The following is a 22,367-nucleotide window of genomic DNA, read 5'->3' as shown; positions in this document are numbered from 1 at the left end:
AGCTCCTATCTACAAAAATGTGGAATTTTGCATTTTTTGCCAGATGAAAGATCACGGATACGTGTTTATTTGTTTTGTTTTTTTTTCCAGGGGTGATCGTATCGACCCAGTGGTCCTAGAATATCGTGGGAGGGCTCATTCGAACGTAAATTGAAAGTTCTAGTGCCGTTTTTAAGTGACCAAAAAAATAGAGGGCAACTAGGCCCCCTCCCGCGCTCATTTTTTTTCCCAAAGTCACCCGGTCAAAATTTTGAGATAGCCATTTTGTTCAAAATGGTCGAAAATATGATAACTATATTTTTTAGGATGACTTAATCCCCCGAAGTCCGCTGGGGGAGGGCTGAAAGTTATGAACTTTACCCAATGTTAACATATAGTATTGGTTATTGGGAAGTATACAGACGTTTTCAGGGGGGATTTTTTCTGGTAGTGGGGGGGGGGGGGTTTGTGGGTCGGGGGTTATGTGGGAGGATCTTTCCATGAAAGAAGTTTGCATGGGGGAAGGGACATTGCTATGAAGGGGGCGCCGGATTTCCCAACATTATTTAAAAAAAGATCAGAATTTATATATATAAAAAAACAAGTTTTTCAACTAAAAAGTAAGGAGCAACATCAAAACTTAAAACGACAGAAAACGTTACGTATATGATTGGGATCATCCCATGGTCAATACCTCGCTCTTTAATCCAAAGATTATTTAGTACTTTCATAAGAGCTATTTATTCTAATTAACGGCATTTGTGATTAAGGGGTCATTTTTAAAGAATTGGAATAAAATTCGAACTTTAGCTTAAAGAGCAAGGTATTGACTAGGGGGCGAACCCTTTAATATACGTATTAAAAATATATGAATATTGAAGTTCGTTACGTAAGTTAATTCGTAAGTTACGTATATTTATTACTAATAAAAACGTTCGTAAATAAAATTAAACAGGTTTCGAGAAAGCCATTTAACCAAATAAAATTAAAATTAATATTCAAAATTTTGTTTTATTATTCATGTACGGTGAGCCAAAATCAAAACCTGCATTAATTCAAAAACGTTCAAAGATTAAATAAAAAAAAAGTTTTTTTAACTGAAAGTAAGGAACGACGTTAAAACTTAAAACGAACAGAAATTATTCCGTATATGAAAGGGGCTCTCCCCTCCTAAACGCCTCGCTCTTTACTCTGAAGTTTGACTTTCTCACAACTCTATTTTTTTTAAAAAATGAAAAACTTCAGCGTAAAGAGCGAGGCGTTTAGGAGGGGACAGCCCCTTTCATATACGGAATAATTTTTGTTCATTTTAAGTTTTAACGTCGTTCCTTACTTTCCAAAAAAACTTGTTTTTTTTTATTTAATAACGGAAAAGGGCAATTCTTTAATGTATCAAATGCCCATAGGTCGTTTATTTGGATCTCTTATCCAAGCTCTCTAAGCTACGACAAGACCACCCAATAAATTCTAAATAATTTGTCCACACAAACCAAAAAAGTTTGTTAGGGAAAAGGGCAATTGTTTAATGTATCAAAGGCCCATATGTCGCTTAGCTATAAACAGCATCAAATTCTTCGCTTGAAAGTGCATGCTAAACAGAATAGCTATAACGTTACAAAACTTCGCAATGGCATCAATTAAAAATGGGCAAAAATGCTGGCTGTAATTTTAATTTTTGCTTGTAACATGAACTACGGCTTCATATCAATAAGCATAATTATACGGTTTTTCAGTTTTAAGCTCTAAAAATTTCCTTTGTTCTTACATGTCAGCTACTTTATGGAAGCAATTCCTTTTTTTGAAAATCTGTATAAAAAATAGAATTCAGTTAATAATATGAACGGACAACCACAGGCCATGAACAGGACAACCAAAATATGAGAGATATATGGCAAGTTATATACTAAGGATAATTAAAGACTTCGGTTGCGGTGTTTCTTGCCCTTGCCATAGTCTAAATCACCTATAAGTATCTCTGTTGTGGCCCATTAAAGGATTAATAAATACCGAGAAAACAAATAAATGACTCAAAACTCATCTTTGGAAAACAGAAGTTGATAATTTTACTTCGTAGCGATTAAGCCTTTAGAAACAATGGGCCTTTTCAGCCTTACTCTTGACACAGCTTTGTGGGTCTGCCCCTATTCAGCCTTAATTTTCGATTCAGCCCGATTCCCGATTCAGCCTTAATTTCGTGTTACTATATCGAATTAATGTATTTAAGCTGTTTTTCTTTTAAGTCTAACGCATTCTACGTGATTAAACAAGCTCTGGATGATTGACAATCTAAATCCAGGTGATTTAGATGCTACACAATCTATGCATTTTCTTTAACGACCCGATTGTCAATTAAAATAATATTTTGCTAAAATTTTGGAAATTAAATTTGTCTTTCGTTACTGATTTATCTTTGCGTTGAGAATTTTCAAGAATTTGGTCTCACTTTACTGTGCAAGGTGTGTGGGTTGCACACTGGTTTAATTTTGAATGATTATATTTACATTGTCTGACATAATGCAACTTTATTGTTCATTATTTTTATTTACTGTTTACGAATAAATAATTATTTATAATTTTATCTGCCCAAATAATTTATTTGCTTGTTAACATTTATCTAGTAACAAACAGCTTCTTCAGACAGAAAAATGAATCATGATTTCACCAGCAATGTATATGACTCCGAGGATTCAGAAAGTAATACCCTGAGTACTTTTTGAACAGTCACTTGAGGTTTTATAGAATCTTGTATCTTGTATCTTTAATAGTGTATTAGCTAACTCTTCCCCTTAATTGTGATAGGAATAAGAAATCAGAGCCAAAAAATAGTATAAGCATATCATTACCAATAATGAAGGGTATTTGATAGATGGCTGGGATCGTCAAGCCAACTATGAATCTATAGCCAGTCCAAAACCAGAAGTTAGGTGCAGTAGCTGTTAACACTCCTCCAATGATAAGCACAGTTAAGCATATGAAAAAGGACTTCATTCTTCCATACCTTTCAGAAAAAAGAAATAGTCAGTCCAAAACCAGGAATTAGGTGCAGTAGCTGTTAATATTCCTCCGATGATAAGCACAGTTAAGCATAAGAAAAAGGACTTTATTCTTCCATACTCTTAAGCAAAAATAATATTAAATATGTAATAATTTCACAGCTTTTTTTAGTAATTCCATCATAGCTTACAAGGAAGAATAGATAAAGTAAAAAGTGTTATATCCCGTCCAAATTGTCTAATTGTACCTAACAAAACTCTTGGTTTTATGCATTAGTGTTCACTTGGCCCAGAGACTTACAATTTAAGTTTCAAAACGATTAGAGATAAAAAACTATCTTGCTTCTTTTAGGGCCCTCTCAGAAAAGTATTTCTAATCACATATTTATTCGAGCTTCATTTTTGTTAAAAATTACTTTAAACATCTTTTTCATGCCCTTTGCTGTAGCTGTTTGGATATATCTTGTCTTGTAATGGTCCAGACTGTGGGACAAAAATTCTTCTTGTTCTTCAAACGACGTATCATTTTCAACCATTGTGGGTTAAGTCATGTCATGTTGTTTGTTCTTTGTTTAAGAAAATGACCCTAAATAAAAAGTACCCCCTTTTTAAAATTACGACTTCGTTTTCTTAGTGTTTTGGTTACTGTTGGCCCAATCTCTATGTCTTTTGGTGCCGGATGTGTTTTTTTCCAACTTCTTCTTCAGACATGCCTATCTAATTACATCCTTTGCTAACGTCTTTTGAAATACCAACACCCCTAGCTATCACTATTCCTTCACCAAAAATTTAAAAATGAAGTTCAGAAGCATGTGATGCAGTATCATGTTCTTTTTTATCGAAAAGTTGTACCGAATTAAAAAATTGAAACCAGTAAAAAAAAAAAAAAATAAATAAAATCATAAAAAGAAAAAGCGAGAGCTCATATCAATTTATCCTCATCTAAGAGCTCGTGATTGGGGTAAGAATAATTTTCAACGAAATATGGCAACTAGGAAGATATAGTTATTCCTGCAGTTTTGTAAGCTAAAAATTTGTAATAAAAACATTTTGTTTAAAGCTTTTATAATTGACTGAACAGAAAAATAAATATAATGAGTGACGAGCCTTTTTCAGCTGATAGATTCCGTTAGCGTCTGAAAAAAAGGGAAGAACAAAAAATTAAAAAGTGATTGATTTGCAGATATTTGCTTTCTCGTCTTTGTTTTATTTATTGGCAGAAAATTACCTTTGTCTAGTTTGTCTTTTCTTTATTTCCCTTTTTTTATTTATCAGTTTTTTTCATAGTTCAGGCATAGCCAGCGTTGATCAAAATGTATTTAATGAATATTAATTGAGTTGCCTTTACTCGATCCATAAATACCTTTCAAACGATTATTTGAATCTTTTAATCTTGTTGCATCTCGCATCTCGCGAATCTTTCAATCTTGCACCTCGCTGAGCTTAAACCAAAACAATCAAATTATTTAGTTATGAAGATGGTAACACTATAGCTGGAAAATATATTAAGCAGAAAAATGATGTTTTTATGACCCCTCCCCAAAAAAGACATAAGCAAAATGAACTTGTAAACTCATCCCTTCCTTAAACATTTTAAGCCTCAATGGCTAAAATATAATTTCTAAAATAAGCCAGTCAATTCTGAATATCAGAAATAAGAAGTTTCATACCTGTCACTGATTAGTCCAAAAATAAAGACTCCAATAATGCCACCGATATTAAGAGCAGATAAAGCCAGAGTTGGATAAAGAGAATAGTCACACACCAATTCAAACTGAAATAGAAAAAATAATTTAGCACTTCAAGGAACTGAACAAGGCTCTAGTGGAATCCAGGGCAGAAAAAAGCACTGGAAACAAATCTGCAGTAGTACATTCAAAATTCCTTGCGCGAAAGGCAAAATAATGTGTTTGCAAAAAAGAACAAAAAAAACAAAAAAAAAACAAGGATTGGGTATGTTTTATTCTGAGGTACTTTTTAAGGCATTTTATGTGGTAGAATATTTCCCCGTGAATGCATTTCAGATCATATTTCATTAATCAGGGATTTAAAAAGTAGAGGGGTGGGAGCATTATGTATACGCCCCACTTTTCAAATTTACCTCGCCTTTTTTTGCATTTGCAAGGATTAAGGATTTATGTGTTCTTCCACTAATCAAAATTAGCTTGAAATAGTTAAATCACGTGCAATATTACATATTTTTGTAAGTAACTTCTCAACAGTAACTTCTCCGGCTTGATCCAGATCTTTTCAGGCTCAGACGCTCTTTTGCGCTACACGTCTGTACCTAGCAGAAACTTTGCAGGAGCGTTACCTAGCAAAGCATTTATCATTGCACGAGCCTCACTTTTTTGTTATCACTTTTTTGAAAACTGTTTTAAAGACAACAAAGGAGTGACTAACTGTAAAGTATAGTTGATATAGCTGATATTCAGTTTTGTCACACTGTTGATGTGTAAAACCTACAGACGTTAGTTTCTCAAACCAGTAATAATTTAGCGAATAGCTCTCTAACTTCCTAAGTTTCCAATTGTGTAAGTGTCCAGATTGGCTCTCCTCCGAAAAAAATAAGTTATTTCTAACTGTATATTATACAGTCTCGTGACCGGCGTTTACCCCCCCCCCCGGCTATTACCTCCTCCCGGAAAATGCCCCACAGAAAATACCCCCCCACCGAAAAAATACCCCCCGGAAAACACCACCCGTGGAAAATACCCCCTGCGAAAAATACTTTTTTGGAAAATACCCCCCCCCCCCCGTGTAAAATAGGCCCCCCTCGTGGAAAATATCCCCCGGAAAAAAACAGCCGAAAATACCCTCCCCCCTCGGTAAATACTTCCTAAAAATACCCCCCCCCCGTGGAAAATAAGGCTTTCCAAATTTGAAAATTTTATTTGAGTTTCTTTTTTATATCCGTAGGAGGAAAGAATTTGGGTACTTGTGTACTATGTGCCACTCACTAAAGTTTGCGCTGTATAAAATTCGAGAACACACCAGTTGTTACGTTAGTTTCTTGTCCAAATTTGCTCTGTCCAAATTTTGCTGTCTCACAGGCCCTTTTACTTTGAATTTAGAAAGCCCCATGAATATGGTGACCATTGAGCAGGCTATTCTATCAATTACAAGCTCCTTACTTCCAGCTGAGTAGTGAGGTCTCGAAGCTATGGTCAAGTATGTCAAAGGGGAAGAAAAAGCACTTTTTCAAAATTCAGAGCAACCCCTACGAATGTTGCTTTGGGACAATTGGTGTTAAAAATAAATGCCGTTAGGCAAAACACAGTTTTTTTAGAGTTTGTGAAAGTGAAGGGAATCCTGTGTGAAATATATTCCAGCAGTAACAGCGGATAAAAAAAAAATATATTTTTGGTGGGTATAACAGACAGGATGATTAAAATCCTTATTGCCTGTAGTTAAACCTTTGTAGTACCACATTTGCAGAAAATAAAGAATATAGGACATGTTTACGAGCTGAGAGAATAACTTAATCTACGCTCATGCTTGAACAATAAACTAAATATGGCTTTGTTCTTTGGTAGTAGCTTCGTTAAAAATGGAGTTTCCACAGCTTCTGAGGGTGTAACAAAAACGCTGGGGCAAGGACCAAAATGATTTTTTAAAGAAAATTATCAGTTGAGTATATTAATTACATGCATGTAAAGTTAATTAGTGCCACTTTAAAGGTAAAATGTGCCGTAGATGGTGAAGACATTCTTTAGAAATCCTAATTCCGATAAAAAGAATCCTGGCATTGCGTTTATCCAGTTAATAATGGAAAAAAAACACAGCAGGGTAAAAAGCTGCATTTTACTGGTAACATGCCATCTATTGGAAAAAGTTGTCATCTACTGGTAAAATTTTGAAATATTATTTAAGAGAACCTTACAATTATGCAGGATGGTCTTACGAATGTTCTTTTCCAATTTATTTTCTATCCAAACAGGGATGCCAGTTCATGGTAATGAATTGACGAATCAATTCATAAGAAATTTTTAATGAGAAAACTTAAAGGGTATTGTTCAATGAAAATACAAAAAGCAGGTGTTTTTAAAATTAAATTATTTTCAATACCGATCTTCTTAATTATAGAAAGCTATATTCAGTCAGGTACGTTTTTGCATTTTACAGATCGAGCCTAAAACCTTCGAATACGCACGAGACAACACTGCAACACTGCTACTAGGTCCATATTATTGCCAGCTTTCTAGCTGCAGTAAAACAGTTTAATGAGAAACTAAAACGAACTTAAGGTAAGGAATTCATTTTAAATGGAGATGTATATTATGTAGTCTCTACTTACGTCAATTACTACTGAGGAGTAAACTTCACTGTTGTCAAATTCGTAGCCATTTTGACACTTTATATTACCTTCATGACTCCTATTACTAAAGACATTGGTATAGTTTGAATAATCTATATCATACATCATACACTTGTCATAAACTTCTTGGCCTGTGGATTGCACTATCTGAAAAATAAACAGAAGAAAAAAGAATTTACACACCAAAAGGAGAAGTAAAAACTTTTCTTTGCGATTATGGTAATATTCGCATAATTAATTAAATTGGATACGATTATGGTAATAATTAATTATATTGGATAATAAACCGAAGACTATTTGAAACTTGTCACAGTGGAAACTGGTTCTCGCACCGAAAAATCATTAACGCCATCTATCGTTTTGGTGAATTCGTTTTGACCAAAACTACTGCATACTTGCCTTTTCAGATACTTTGAGATGCTATGGGGGGCGTGGGAGGAGGGTATAGAAAGCATAATCCTACTAATAGTAGGAACACCAGCTTAAAGTCAACAACTCCGCTTAACCTGCAAAGAGTTTTCCATCCTAACTTAGGCCTACTTTTTGGACTTGATTATGACTTTAGATGATTCTTGAAAAGAAAAAAATGTCGATTAATTAATGCATACATAGTTGCTTCAGCCTTAATATATTAGTAATGTCCAATGAACATACTTAATATCCAATTTTGATTGAAATTCCAACCTTTTTAATGAAGATGCCGCAAAACAAGTGTTATTATTAATTCTTAATTTCTATATCCTCGTATAAATCGCAGAGATTGGACTCTTGTAAGCTTCTTATTCTCTTTGAACGAGACGTTAAACTGTGTCGTGGGATTTTGAAACTATACGCTTTAACGAGTCTGTCGCAGAATGTGGCTTTTTGAAAATGAAACTTTTATTCATAAACTATAGTCACTCTGGAATCTTTATTATCCAGCTCTTTCTGAAACTCTGTTGAACTTTCCCTGTGCGATCAAATTTCAAATCTAGCTATTGGACAACTTTGGGCATTTTTACTTTTTCAAAATTAGAACACAGTTGTTTGAGAACAAAACCAGAACTGCAAAAATTTAACTTTTATAACAATTGGAAATACTTGAGTAGATTTTAATAGGCTCTTTTTAGAAAATTTTTTAGACTGCAAACAGTCAAGTCGGTTGACCATTGCAAGTGTGTTATTTACTTGTCATTGGATGATGCCAAAATCTTCCCTGAAATAATTCTAAACCCGATTCTAGCTCTATGTCTCGATTTCAATGCAATTGACGATTTTAGCTCCAAGAATACTTACTATTTTAGCTTGTTTGTCTGTTTTTCTTTTGTTTACATTTTCTCTTTGAGTAAAGATCAGATAGAAGACTTTAGTTAGCCACATTACAGAGCCAAGTTTAGTACTAAGAACGTATTAAGCAGTATTAAGTATTTTGAATAGGGATAAAATCCTTTTAATAGACAGTGATGATAATAACAGTGATAGAAATTCACAAAAATACCAGATACGGTTACTGTAAATGTGACCGAAATATCTGGTATTTTTTTGAATTTCTGTCACTGTTATCATCATCACTGTCTATTAAAAGGATTTAATCCCCATTTGAGCTTTTATTTATCGTCATGGAAAGGCAGTGTGGTCTCCAAAATTATCTATATTAAGTATTTTGATGTAACAATTTACTATTAATCTACTGTTTCAAAATAGCAAGCTTAAAAACTAATGTTAAAAAAAATCTATCGCATGTCCGGGAATTAGTTCGCTTAAATTAGTGGTATAACTAGAAAGGTCATAAAAATAGGACTGAGACTTGTCTGAAGGGCTGTATTTTTGGAATTACTTTTTTTGGCAATTTATTTCATTATTTTCCCATGAAACTAAATCGAAAACCCACATTTCCACTTAGGTAGAAGGAACGGGCTCATTCGATTGAAAATCAGAAGGGCGCGTGCCCTTTTTGAGAGTCGAATGTGAATAAAGGGCAGCTTTTCCACTCATTTCCCTTTTTTTTTAGATAACCGACCCCCAGTAGCCTCTTATTGTCGGATAAAAATGTATATACATCCATTCGTTCAAATTGGCCAATTGTGTAACAAATGTACCCTATTTGATGAAACAATCCTTACAGCTCCTCAGACAAGGGCTGTAAATTATGCAAACTGCAAATTGTCTATGATTGTTTTTTCAGTGAAAAGTTGGGGACATACTTGATCTTGAGAGTCCAACTGACTAAAAAGAGGGAGGGTGTTGACTGGCCCGAGGATAAGTCAAAATGGGTCTTACGATCGGATCAAAATCTATACAAAAAAGAAGAAAAAAATACAGGCTCCCCCGGAATTATGGTTAGAAAAAGGGCCAAAAAACTAAATTTCTTCTGAACGACTTGAAACATAAAATATTGAATCCCTAGTTATATATAAATATTTTAGTCTGGAAGTTTGTCCCTCCACAACTAGGGCTCCAAAAAGAAACAGATATTTCCCAATGGGCTTGAAACTTAAATATTTAGATCCTTAGACCACGGACATCTTGATACACAAGATAATATTACAAATAAAAAAAATGTTTCCACTAAAAGTGGAGTTCTAAGACTATTTTGTTTTCTATGGGGACATAAATCCCCTACTTCTAGGGTGAAAATTATCGAGAACGGTCAAACGAATAATCTTTTATGATTTGTTCGAAAGTTTCAAGGATCGTTGCTTGAGTAAAGGTAAAAACTTTGTTCTTGGGAAGAGGGGGGGGGGGGTTAAAGGCTTAGGAATCGAGTTGGACACCTTGTTACCTCTGTTCAGTCTCAGGTCCCCCAGGCCTATAGGGTCCCAATATAAAACTCTTTAGACCGGAAACTTAGCCTCCAGGAACAAAGACTGGAAAAGGGACAGACAATTTTCTTGTCAACTTAAACCTCATATCTTAAGTTCTTGGGTCAAGAGCACCCTCATATACAAGAATATATTTAAAGAATACCAGTGCTCAGGGAAAGGGCCTGAAAAGAGACAAAATCGTCAAAGGGATCAAAACTTGCATCTTTAAGCTCCTGGGTGAAGGGCACCCTTATATTCAAGCAAACTTAAATTGATGGTACAAGCTACATCAAAACTTTACTGGCTTGAAACTTGTAGATGAGGAACGGGGCCCTAATCCACAAATAAATCAAATTGGATTATGGTCACTTTAAGATTGGGCTAAAACAAGAGCCAACGAACTTTTTCTTTTCTCTGAACGAATTGGAATTAAACTCTGAGTATCTGGGTCTAGTGAAACCTGATTTACAAGTACTATATAGTCCGTGGGATAGAGCCTTCTCCAGAACAGTAGCCCAACAAAGGGCCAAAAAACACTTTTATTCTATTTGGCTTGAAACTTTAAAGGATTACAGTTAGAAAATTTTTTTTTGGGGGGAGCTATTGTTTAGGAGCCTTTGAAATGGACTGAAAGCTTGTCGTATTTGCACAGGTTGAAACCCTTCCAAGCAGAGAACTAGGAAACTAGAGCCAATAAAGCCTTAAAGAAGGCGAGAAAGAAAATTACATTTTTTCTAGTCAACACCAGAAAAAACATGCAATACTTTTACGTGTCTCTTCTAAAGTCTATCCCACAAAATACTATGTCACATGTATGGCTGTATTTATATTTTCTTTGAATATGTATTAGAATAATTTTGCTTAGATGAAAGCCGCTAAGTTCTCGACCAGTACAAAAATAATACTAGTTACAGAAATTTTAAGCTATAAAGGAATTAAAACTAAATTTATTTTTGACTCTCAGTCGTAAGTCTTAATTACCTAAAATAACTAAGCTGTGAGTATTTGGGACATAATATTATTTAGAGAAAGCAAATAATCCGGGTTGTAGCGGTAGCTAGCAACCTAGTAAGAGACGATCACGCCCCATAGTAAAAAATGAAATAGCCCATAACTCCTAAAACTACAATCAGATCAAAAAACGAAATACACTATTAGAACCTCATTGTTTAATACCCCTATACATGAAACTAACTGTCCCTTGGCTTTAAAAATAAGGAAAATATATTGTTTTGAAAATCAAGAAAGGTGGCTGAAAGCACGAGATTCCGCATCGACAGTAGGTTTGTTTTTTCCGTTTTTTTCAGGGCAGCTGGCGGGGCACTAGGAAATTATAGAGAGCCGTTTAATGGCTCATTTGAAAGGAAATTGATGTATTTATAAACCTTTCATAATTAAAAAAACGTTTAAAATGTTCTTCATATACCGCATCTTTTTTTTCTTCTTTATCTCAGATAGCGGGGCACTGGCACATCGTAGAGAGCTGTTTAATGGCTCATTTTAAAGGAAATTGACGGGGTTAAATACCTTTTGTAATTAAAAAACAACTATTTCTAATATAAAATCATTTTTGTACGAAAAAACTGTATTCTCATGTTCAAGATTGATGAATGACGTCATAATCGTAGGTCCTTAATCATCATAATAGAGAGCTGTTTAATGGCTCATTTTAAAGGAAATTTCTATATATAGAATCCTTTTTTAATTAGCCAAAATAATTTTAAATATAAAATAAAACATTTACAAAAATTGTATTTTAGTATTATATTAAAAGCCGAGCCATTCGAAGAACAAACCATTGCACACATTGGACTTAGTTAACTGCCTGATTCTATGAGGTTAGTCTCTTACTACTTCAAAGAAGAAAAAGCCGTAGGCTTTTTCCTGTTTGTAATCTGGGTTGCAGTGGTATAGAGCAACCTAGTAAAAGAACATCAAGCCCATAGTAAAAAATAAAATAGTCCACAGCTCCTAAAACTAGAATCAGATAAAAAAAAAGTACACTATTAGAACCGCCTTGTCCGAAACCCCTATATAGGATTATAGTAAATAACGAACTATAACCAATAGTAATTAAAGAATATAAATAAATAATTATAAACATGATGATCCGGGTTGCAGTGGTAGCTAGCATTATAATAAAGAACGAGCTCTAGCCTATACTAACTGAAATGTTTAATATAAAGATTACAATAAATAACGAACTCTTGCCTGTACTAACTTGTATTAAGAGTAAATTACAAATTATACAATCCGGATTGCAGCGGTAGATGGCAACCTAGTAAGAGACGATCACGCCCATAGTAAAAAAATGAAATAGGTCATAACTCCTAAAACAAGAATCAGATAAAAAAAAAAAAAAAAAAAAAAAAACGCTATTAGAACTGCCTTGTCCGAAAACCCGAAATAGGAAACTTATGGTCCCTTGGCTTGAACAACAAGGAAAATATATTGGCTTTTAAATCTAGGAAAGTTGCTCGAACAAAGATATTCTGTACTGAAAGCAGGTTTGTTTTTCTCCCACAGATAGCGGTGAACTGGAACATAGTAGAGAGCTGTTTAATGGCTCTTTTTAAAGAAAAACCGATTTCAGTTACACCGATCTGTAATGCATCAATTTAGACCTAAGCTTTGCTTTTACTCAGATAAACTTTAAACCTACGAGGCATGTAGAAATGGCCGGGTAGATTTTAATCAAGAAAAAGCATTTTGAAGTTTGGTTATATTAAGATGTAACACTAGAAACTGGGTAAGAAAATCCCATTTTCTACATAGGGATTAGACTAAGGGTACAACCAGAAAATTGACCAAGGGGGGCATACACGAGATTAGCAGTGGTACGTGAGGGGCACGGGAATATATTTTAATATACATTCTCTTAGAAATAAGCTTATTTTTAAATACATTTAGAAAAAACTCTTAAATAAAAAGATTGACTAACTTTACATACACAATGAAATAAAATTCAGTAAGGAAACACAGTATTATGCATTTAATTTTAATCCATTATCTCCAAAACCTGGAGTAAAAGAATTTCAGACTAGAACTGGATTTACGGAAAGATTTATTGATTCTCAGGATTAGAACAGACGTAGGCTTGTCTTGATGCAATTTCATAAGACTTAGAATAGGCTACAGTAGGAGTAGAGGTAGGAACTTAAAAACATCTTCCAAGGAAATATTTTAGGCTCTGATTTCCTTTCTGGAACTTACATTTGCGTGCCTTAGACAACAGATTTCCAAGATCTCAGAAGCCCATAAAGTGGGATTTGGCTAAGATCTTCGCATTTCAAAAAGGGCCATACTCAAAACCCACCCTACCTGCATAGATTCCATGAATGGATTTTATAATGGACATATAGAACGTAAATTAAAAGTTCCTTTTATGTGATACAGATATTTCCAAGGAAAAGTGTTGTTTTCTGCCATTTTATGGTTCCAAACAACGAACTTGGCCCAAAGGGCACCAATTTATCAAAACATACTAAATGCATACAAATTGTTGAAAGGGCGTATCAGATTTTTCTTGGAACGCATTACCGTATTAAGATGAAACCTAAGGACATCTTGAGGGGCTTATTCCCTTGACCAAAAGGCAGCATGTACATGCTACTACTGCTGCTGATAGTACTGTTAGTACTTCTGCTAATACAACACTATTACTGCTATTACTGCTCTGTCTACTGCCACTAATACCAGGGGTGGATCCAGGATTCTTTTTAGAAGGGGGGGGGGCACAAAATAGGATGGTCCAAAAATAAATTTTTTGGGGGGTGCAAAATAAGTTAATCCGATAAACTTGCGTTAGGAGCAAGTTTAATTAACGCAAACTTGAGTTAATTAAGTAAATTACACTACTTTAGACTACGCTAGGGGGCGCCCCCTCGTCCCCTCTGGATCCACCACTGACTACTACTATGATACTAATACTATTAAGGCTAAGCGTATGAAGGTGAAAATTTAACAGAATATTGTGGGAAAATTCGAACTAAATGAAAACACACTACACGCACGCAGATTGTCAAAAGAGAATGCGTCGGAGATTGCTCAAAGGGGAAGAACAATTGACCAAAAGGCAATATGTACATACTAGTAGTGATACTACTACCAATTCTACTTTTACTACTACTTCTACTACTCCAACTACTAGCTCTGTTGCAACTCCTTGTAATGCTAAGTGTAGGAAGATGAAAATTTCAGGAAGTGTTGTTGGGCGAGTTGAACTAAATTAAAACTATAAATATGTAGGTTATTAAAAGGGCATATCGGCAGTGTTATAGCAACAGCTTATTTTATTAAGTTGAAACTTCCAGGGCTTGATATGGGAGATGTTCATTTGACCAAAAGGCTATTACTGCTGCTATTAATGCTAGTGCTATAATTGTTAATACTACTGCTAGTCATACAACTAGTACTACTGTTATTACTACAGCATCGTGTGTGACTACTATTACAACTATGCCTAAGAGTATGAAGGTGAAATTTTCAGGAGATATTGAGGGGGGGGGGAGTTGAACTCAATCATAACAGTTGTCTGTATGCAGGTTCTCAAAAGGGTATCAGCAATATCTTAAGAAAGTTTTGGTGCGTGAAGTCAAAACTTACAGGGCTCATCTCGGGGGGGGGGATTTTGAACTAACCAAGAGGAAATATTTTCGTCCTAATACTGCTGCTTCTAATACTACTGCTGCTAATGCTACTACTACTCCTGCTACTATTACCATTGCTACTCCTACTGCTGCCACTTAACCGAAGGCTGTTGCTATTAATTCTACTTCTACTACTTCTATTACTACTGGTACAACTACTCCTGCTACTAAAGCTAAGAGTATTAAGGGGGAAACTCTGCGGATTATTGTAAAAGTACTAAACTAAATCGAAACACAATTTGCAAATACAGGTTATCAAGAAAACGCATCAGCAATGCTTCAGGAACAGTTTATGGTATTAAATTGAAACTTACAGCTTGTTTGAAAGGGGTGTTGAAGAAAGTGAAAGTTGCTGTATGCATACTGCTACTAATGCAACTGCGGAAGGTAATGGTATTAAGGTGAAGCTTTAAAGGAATATTCAGGTGAATGTTGAACTAAATCAAAACGAGCTATGAGGATGTGGATTTTCAAAAGGGTGACAAAGAAAAATCTCTGGAACGGCTCACATTAATTTGGGCCTTTCACAGTAAGTTGCAGCGGATTTTGAACTAACCAGAAGGCAGAATTTATGTACTATTAATACTACTACTATGATTGCTGTAACTAATGACGATAAGGGCATTAAGGTGAAAGTTTTAGGGAAAGATTAGGGAGAGTTTCAGTTACACGACAAAAACATAAGTATGCAGGTGTCAAAAGGGCATATAAACAATATCATAGGCAGTGCAGCGCTATGATAGATAGCAGTATCGTAGAAAGTTTTGAAGGTGCTAATTCGATTGTAAACTAAAAGTTCCAGTGCCCTTTTTAAGAGTAAAAAGGGATTGAAGGGCCAGCAGCCCTTCTCGATAGCCCATTAGTTCTCCAAATGCATCCAAACAAAATTTTGAGATATCCATTTTGCTCATCATAGTTGAACGGTCTAGTAGCTATGTCTATAAGACTATTGGATATGTTAACCCCCCCCCCCCACAGTTATGCAATTTGAGAACTATTCTTTAAATCTAAACGTTGCATTAAAAATAAATCAGAAGCTATCATGTGTATGCTGGTTCGAAATAATACGTCTCAGCAATATCCCAAGAACAACTAAGGGTATTAAGTTGAAACTTTCAAGGCTACTACTATTAGGCTACTACTTCTACTATTACAATTCAACTAAATCAAAATAATTTAAATATATACAGGTGGACAAAGAGCATGAATGCAATGTTTTCAGACTGGTATTAAGTTTTATTTTTCAGGTCAACTTGAGGAGGTACAAAACTGATTTAAGCAATGCTATATGTGCCCAGATTTTTAAAAGGGGCGTATTTAGTTCAAATTGGTGAAAAGTTTTTTTGCTACATGCAAATACCAAGCCAAACAATGGATTCTAATGAAAAAAAAACGAATAAGCTTATAAGCTATAAGCCTATAAGCGAATAAGCTTATAAACGAATAAGCTTATTCTCTTAGAAATAAGCTTATTTTTAAATACATTTAGAAAAAACTCTTAAATAAAAAGATTGACTAACTTTACATACACAATGAAATAAAATTCAGTAAGGAAACACAGTATTATGCATTTAATTTTAATCCATTATCTCCAAAACCTGGAGTAAAAGAATTTCAGACTAGAACTGGATTTACGGAAAGATTTATTGATTCTCAAGATTAGAACAGACGTAGGCTTGTCTTGATGCAATTTCATAAGACTTAGAATAGGCTACAGTAGGAGTAGAGGTAGGAACTTAAAAACATCTTCCAAGGAAATATTTTAGGCTCTGATTTCCTTTCTGGAACTTACATTCGCGTGCCTTAGACAACAGATTTCCAAGATCTCAGAAGCCCATAAAGTGGGATTTGTCTAAGATTTTCGCATTTCAAAAAGGGCCATACTCAAAACCCACCCTACCTGCATAGATTCCATGAATGGATTTTATAATGGACATATAGAACGTAAATTAAAAGTTCCTTTTATGTGATACAGATATTTCCAAGGAAAAGTGTTGTTTTCTGCCATTTTATGGTTCCAATCAGCGAATTTGGCCCAAAGGGCACCAATTTATCAAAACATACTAAATGCATACAAATTGTTGAAAGGGCGTATCAGATTTTTCTTGGAACGCATTACCGTATTAAGATGAAACCTAAGGACATCTTGAGGGGCTTATTCCCTTGACCAAAAGGCAGCATGTACATGCTACTACTGCTGCTGATAGTACGGTTAGTACTTCTGCTAATACAACACTATTACTGCTACTACTGCTCTGTCTACTGCCACTAATACCAGGGGCGGATCCAGGATTCTTTTTAGAAGGGGGGGGGCACAAAATAGGATGGTCCAAAAATAAATTTTTTGGGGGGTGCAAAATAAGTTAATCCGATAAACTTGCGTTAGGAGCAAGTTTAATTAACGCAAACTTGAGTTAATTAAGTAAATTACACTACTTTAGACTACGCTAGGGGGCGCCCCCTCGTCCCCTCTGGATCCACCACTGACTACTACTATGATACTAATACTATTAAGGCTAAGCGTATGAAGGTGAAAATTTTAGAGAATAATGAGGGAAAATTCGAACTAAATTAAAACACACTACACGCACGCAGATTGTCAAAAGAGAATGCGTCGGAGATTGCTCAAAGGGGAAGAACAATTGACCAAAAGGCAATATGTACATACTAGTAGTGATACTACTACCAATTCTACTTTTGCTACTACTTCTACTACTCCAACTACTAACTCTGTTGCAACTCCTTGTAATGCTAAGTGTAGGAAGATGAAAATTTCAGGAAGTGTTGTTGGGCGAGTTGAACTAAATTAAAACTATAAATATGTAGGTTATTAAAAGGGCATATCGGCAGTGTTATAGCAACAGCTTATTTTATTAAGTTGAAACTTCCAGGGCTTGATATGGGAGATGTTCATTTGACCAAAAGGCTATTACTGCTGCTATTAATGCTAGTGCTATAATTGTTAATACTACTGCTAGTCATACAACTAGTACTACTGTTACTACTACAGCATCGTGTGTGACTACTATTACAACTATGCCTAAGAGTATGAAGGGGAAATTTTCAGGAGATATTGAGGGGGGGAGTTGAACTCAATCATAACAGTTGTCTGTATGCAGGTTCTCAAAAGGGTATCAGCAATATCTTAAGAAAGTTTTGGTGCGTGAAGTCAAAACTTACAGGGCTCATCTCGGGGGGGGGGGGATTTTGAACTAACCAAGAGGAAATATTTTCGTCCTAATACTGCTGCTTCTAATACTACTGCTGCTAATGCTACTACTACTCCTGCTACTATTACCATTGCTACTCCTACTGCTGCCACTTAACCGAAGGCTGTTGCTATTAATTCTACTTCTACTACTTCTATTACTACTGGTACAACTACTCCTGCTACTAAAGCTAAGAGTATTAAGGGGGAAACTCTGCGGATTATTGTAAAAGTACTGAACTAAATCGAAACACAATTTGCAAATACAGGTTATCAAGAAAACGCATCAGCAATGCTTCAGGAACAGTTTTTGGTATTAAATTGAAACTTACAGCTTGTTTGAAAGGGGTGTTGAAGAAAGTGAAAGTTGCTGTATGCATACTGCTACTAATGCAACTACGGAAGGTAATGGTATTAAGGTGAAGCTTTAAAGGAATATTCAGGTGAATGTTGAACTAAATCAAAACGAGCTATGAGGATGTGGATTTTCAAAAGGGTGACAAAGAAAAATCTCTGGAACGGCTCACATTATTAATTTGGGCCTTTCACAGTAAGTTGCAGCGGATTTTGAACTAACCAGAAGGCAGAATTTATGTACTATTAATACTACTACTATGATTGCTGTAACTAATGACGATAAGGGCATTAAGGTGAAAGTTTTAGGGAAAGATTAGGGAGAGTTTCAGTTACACGAAAAAAACATAAGTATGCAGGTGTCAAGAGGGCATATAAACAATATCATAGGCAGTGCAGCGCTATGATAGATAGCAGTATCGTAGAAAGTTTTGAAGGTGCTAATTCGATTGTAAACTAAAAGTTCCAGTGCCCTTTTTAAGAGTAAAAAGGGATTGAAGGGCCAGCAGCCCTTCTCGATAGCCCATTAGTTCTCCAAATGCATCCAAACAAAATTTTGAGATATCCATTTTGCTCATCATAGTTGAACGGTCTAGTAGCTATGTCTATAAGACTATTGGATCTGTTAACCCCCCCCCCCACAGTTATGCAATTTGAGAACTATTCTTTAAATCTAAATGTTGCATTAAAAATAAATCAGAAGCTATCATGTGTATGCTGGTTCGAAATAATACGTCTCAGCAATATCCCAAGAACAACTAAGGGTATTAAGTTGAAACTTTCAAGGCTACTACTATTACTACTTCTACTATTACAATTCAACTAAATCAAAATAATTTAAATATATACAGGTGGACAAAGAGCATGAATGCAATGTTTTCAGACTGGTATTAAGTTTTATTTTTCAGGTCAACTTGAGGAGGTACAAAACTGATTTAAGCAATGCTATATGTGCCCAGATTTTTAAAAGGGGCGTATTTAGTTCAAATTGGTGAAAAGTTTTTTTGCTACATGCAAATACCAAGCCAAACAATGGATTCTAATGAAAAAAAAACGAAAAGATATAAAATATTCTGTCCTTTTTCCATGAAAAAACTATGTCAATAAAAAACAAAAAACCTTTTCCACAAAATAAGTTTTCCAAAAAATAAGTAAAGAACTTCATTAAACCAAAAATGAGCAGAAATAAAGTTAAATAATTTTCCAACCTCAAAATTTCCACAAATCACCATTTATAAATAAATGAAGCCAAAAATGAACATAAATTACAATAAATAACCGATTCAAACTCAAAACGAGCAGAAATAAACATGTATAGAGCTGATGACCTCAATGTCTTCAGAAGACCAGAACATCATTTGCACTTTACTGAAAACTAAATATAATTTTAATGTTTTTACTATTTTAACTGTAATAAATCAAAAATTATTTTCAATTTAAGGAACAAATATCAGTAGGCTACCTATATATAAAACTGTCGATCTACATTAATTTGTTTTTTTAAGGACTTATTTTTTTTTTCAATGAACTTCCAAAATTTCTCAATTACCAAGCACTATGAAAAAGACCGTGAATTATCAAATGGATCATAAAACATACAAAGGCAGAAATCCAATAATAACTTCTTACTCTCTTAAATAGTTGGCCTGTAAATACTGTATAGAAAAATTTAGATTTTTTTAAAGCCCAATTTAAATTTACAATTTGGGATCCTTTAAGAAAAACCAGTTTACCAGGTTCTGATTTATCTTGAAATAAAAAAAAACTTTTCACATTGCTGTCTCAGTATGTATTTTAAAAACTTGATTCTTACTGAAAGATAGCATCTATTATCGAAAATGTGCTTAATTGAGCAAAGTCATCCTAGAAGCATCGTAACTAAAGGATATTTTTTTTTTCGGTGCCAATCTATCAAATTGACCCCAATTTGTAAAGAAAATGGTGCCGATTTGAGCTTACGAATCTTCCCAGTTTTTGGTACTGATTTACAAAAACGGTACCGAATTTTATTGTGATATTCAATGGAAACCCTTAATTGTTTTCTTCTTTTCAGCAGGAAAATAAAAGAAACTAAACAACAATAATAATAATATTAAATCCTCAATAATAAAATAACTTCATAATTTAATAACGAAAGGATTTATGATTAAATTAAAATTTAAATAAAAATTAAAAAAGAATAAGAACTTTACTAATAAAAGAACTTACCAAAAATAAAAAGGATAAAATAAAAAGTTGAGATCAACCATGCGACTATTGACAACCTGCAGTTGACTATTGGTGTCCATTGTGTTTGGTTTTCAAAATCTCGCGCAAAGGGCATCGTTTCTGTACCGGTATTGTTTTCCCACTGAGCTGCTGAAATCAGTGCCCGAAAAAAGCTACCTATGTCTTACCCTTAAGGAGAGAAAGTTATATATATAATATATTTTTCACTATAGCCGTTATCACATGCAAGTCTAGTGAGAATGAAATGTTTATACTCTTGTCTGTTCAAAATTGTGAATACGGCTACGGCGTTCCTGGCAAGCGACGCGGCCCCCTTGGTGCGGGTGTTGAGAAGTAAGCAAGCCAACTATACTACGGCGTTCCCGGTAGGGAACGCAACTTCGAATATGGCGAAAAAGTCAAAGAATCAGCAAGCTATAGCCTTGGTAAAACCCACTACAGTCACAAAACAAGCAAAATCAAGAAGAACTATTGGTTGTTGGAACCTCAGATCTGTTAAAGAAGAAGCTACGCAAGCTCTCCTTGTCCATGATGTCCATGATCCTCCAGATGGAGAAATACAGTATTGACATATTATGCCTTTCTGGGACCAGAACCTCTGTTTCTGGCCCCAGGTTAAAACAATTCCATTTTTTCTACTTTGGAGTAAATGATAACTCGGGACTCCATGGCGTTGGTTTCATTATGAACCAAAGAACCAGAAACGCACTTCTTGAGTGGGATCCCGTTTTTCCCCGACTGGCTAGGATTAGGCTTAAAGTAAGACCTGAAAACGTATATATTGTCTCTGTATACGTCCCTACTCGTGGTGCTACAGTTACCGCTAAAGATAAATTCTATTAGGAATTGCAACAACTGCCTTCCACAGTTGCTGCAAGAGATTACCTTATTATTGCAGGGGAATTTGACACGAGAGTTGGTCTGTCTGATACCCCCACGCAAGTCATTAAACCCTAAACATAGAGCTAACAAACCATTTTGATGCCCTGAACGTGAACGAGTAGGAAAACTACGACCCTGAGGAGAGATGGAGGACCTTCAAAACAGCGATGAGGAGACCACTTAAGATATTCTAGGCCGATCGAAAGTGAAAGGACAGTATTGGATTACCACCAGAACCCTGTCAATAGTCGAAGAGTGTAGGAGCGACCCTAAACATATCACGAAAGAGTTGCGCAGACAGGTCAAGCGTTCTGCTCTTCTAGACCACCAAAATATATGGGAAGAGACTGCTTAGTCTCTAGAAAAATCATCACAAGGTCATAACACCCGCAAACTCAAACAGGCTTTCAAGGAATCGATTGGTAAGAAAGCTGCCGTGTCTGAAGTTGTCAGAGACAGATCAGGAAAAGTCAATAGCTGTCAAAAGTAGCGTTTGTCTAGATGGACAGATCACTTTCAAACACTACTTAACCAATTTCCGTCATGAATTTCTGTTTGTTTCCTCCCTTGTGTTAAAAAAGAACATTACAATATCGAGCTGGCCTCCCCAACAAGAGTGATTAGGGCCCTGAAGAACAACAAAGCCCCATGCTAGGATGGTCCCTCGGAAATATACAAACATTGCCCCGAAATCGTTGCGGAGTAGCCCCATGGTATCCTTGAGGAAGTATGGAGGACCAACACTTTCCCAAAGGATTGTAAGACATCAGTTATTCTCCCTTTTACAAGAAAGCTAATAAAACTGAGTGCAAAACATTACCGAGGAATAAGTCTGATTGACATTGTAGTGAAAAATTTTCGGATTATCGTCCTTGACCGCTTCAAGGAGGCAAGGGAGAAAAGAACTCGTGAAAATCCAGCTGGCTTCCGTCTTGGCACAGGCTGCACTGACAATATTTTTGCACTCCGCCT

General features: G+C 35.2%; 1 protein-coding gene across 1 annotated transcript in view; it reads right to left on the bottom strand.

The window, feature by feature from the left end:
• CarT (Carcinine transporter) overlaps positions 1-22,367 on the bottom strand; it is an 85,811-nt gene that overhangs the window by 59,148 nt on the left and 4,296 nt on the right. Inside the window, exons 3-5 of the mRNA XM_089091472.1 lie at positions 7,270-7,437; positions 4,643-4,746; positions 2,823-2,977 (exon numbers count right to left, since the gene is read on the bottom strand). Coding sequence (XP_088947598.1) covers positions 2,823-2,977; positions 4,643-4,746; positions 7,270-7,437 — 427 coding nt within the window. The remainder of the gene's footprint in view (positions 1-2,822; positions 2,978-4,642; positions 4,747-7,269; positions 7,438-22,367) is intronic.

Source organism: Artemia sp. Qi Xiang Cuo, chromosome 7 (assembly GCF_049724085.1).
Source record: "Artemia sp. Qi Xiang Cuo chromosome 7, ASM4972408v1, whole genome shotgun sequence".
Taxonomy (NCBI): domain Eukaryota; kingdom Metazoa; phylum Arthropoda; class Branchiopoda; order Anostraca; family Artemiidae; genus Artemia; species Artemia sp. Qi Xiang Cuo.
This window is presented reverse-complemented; position numbering and strand designations above follow the sequence as displayed.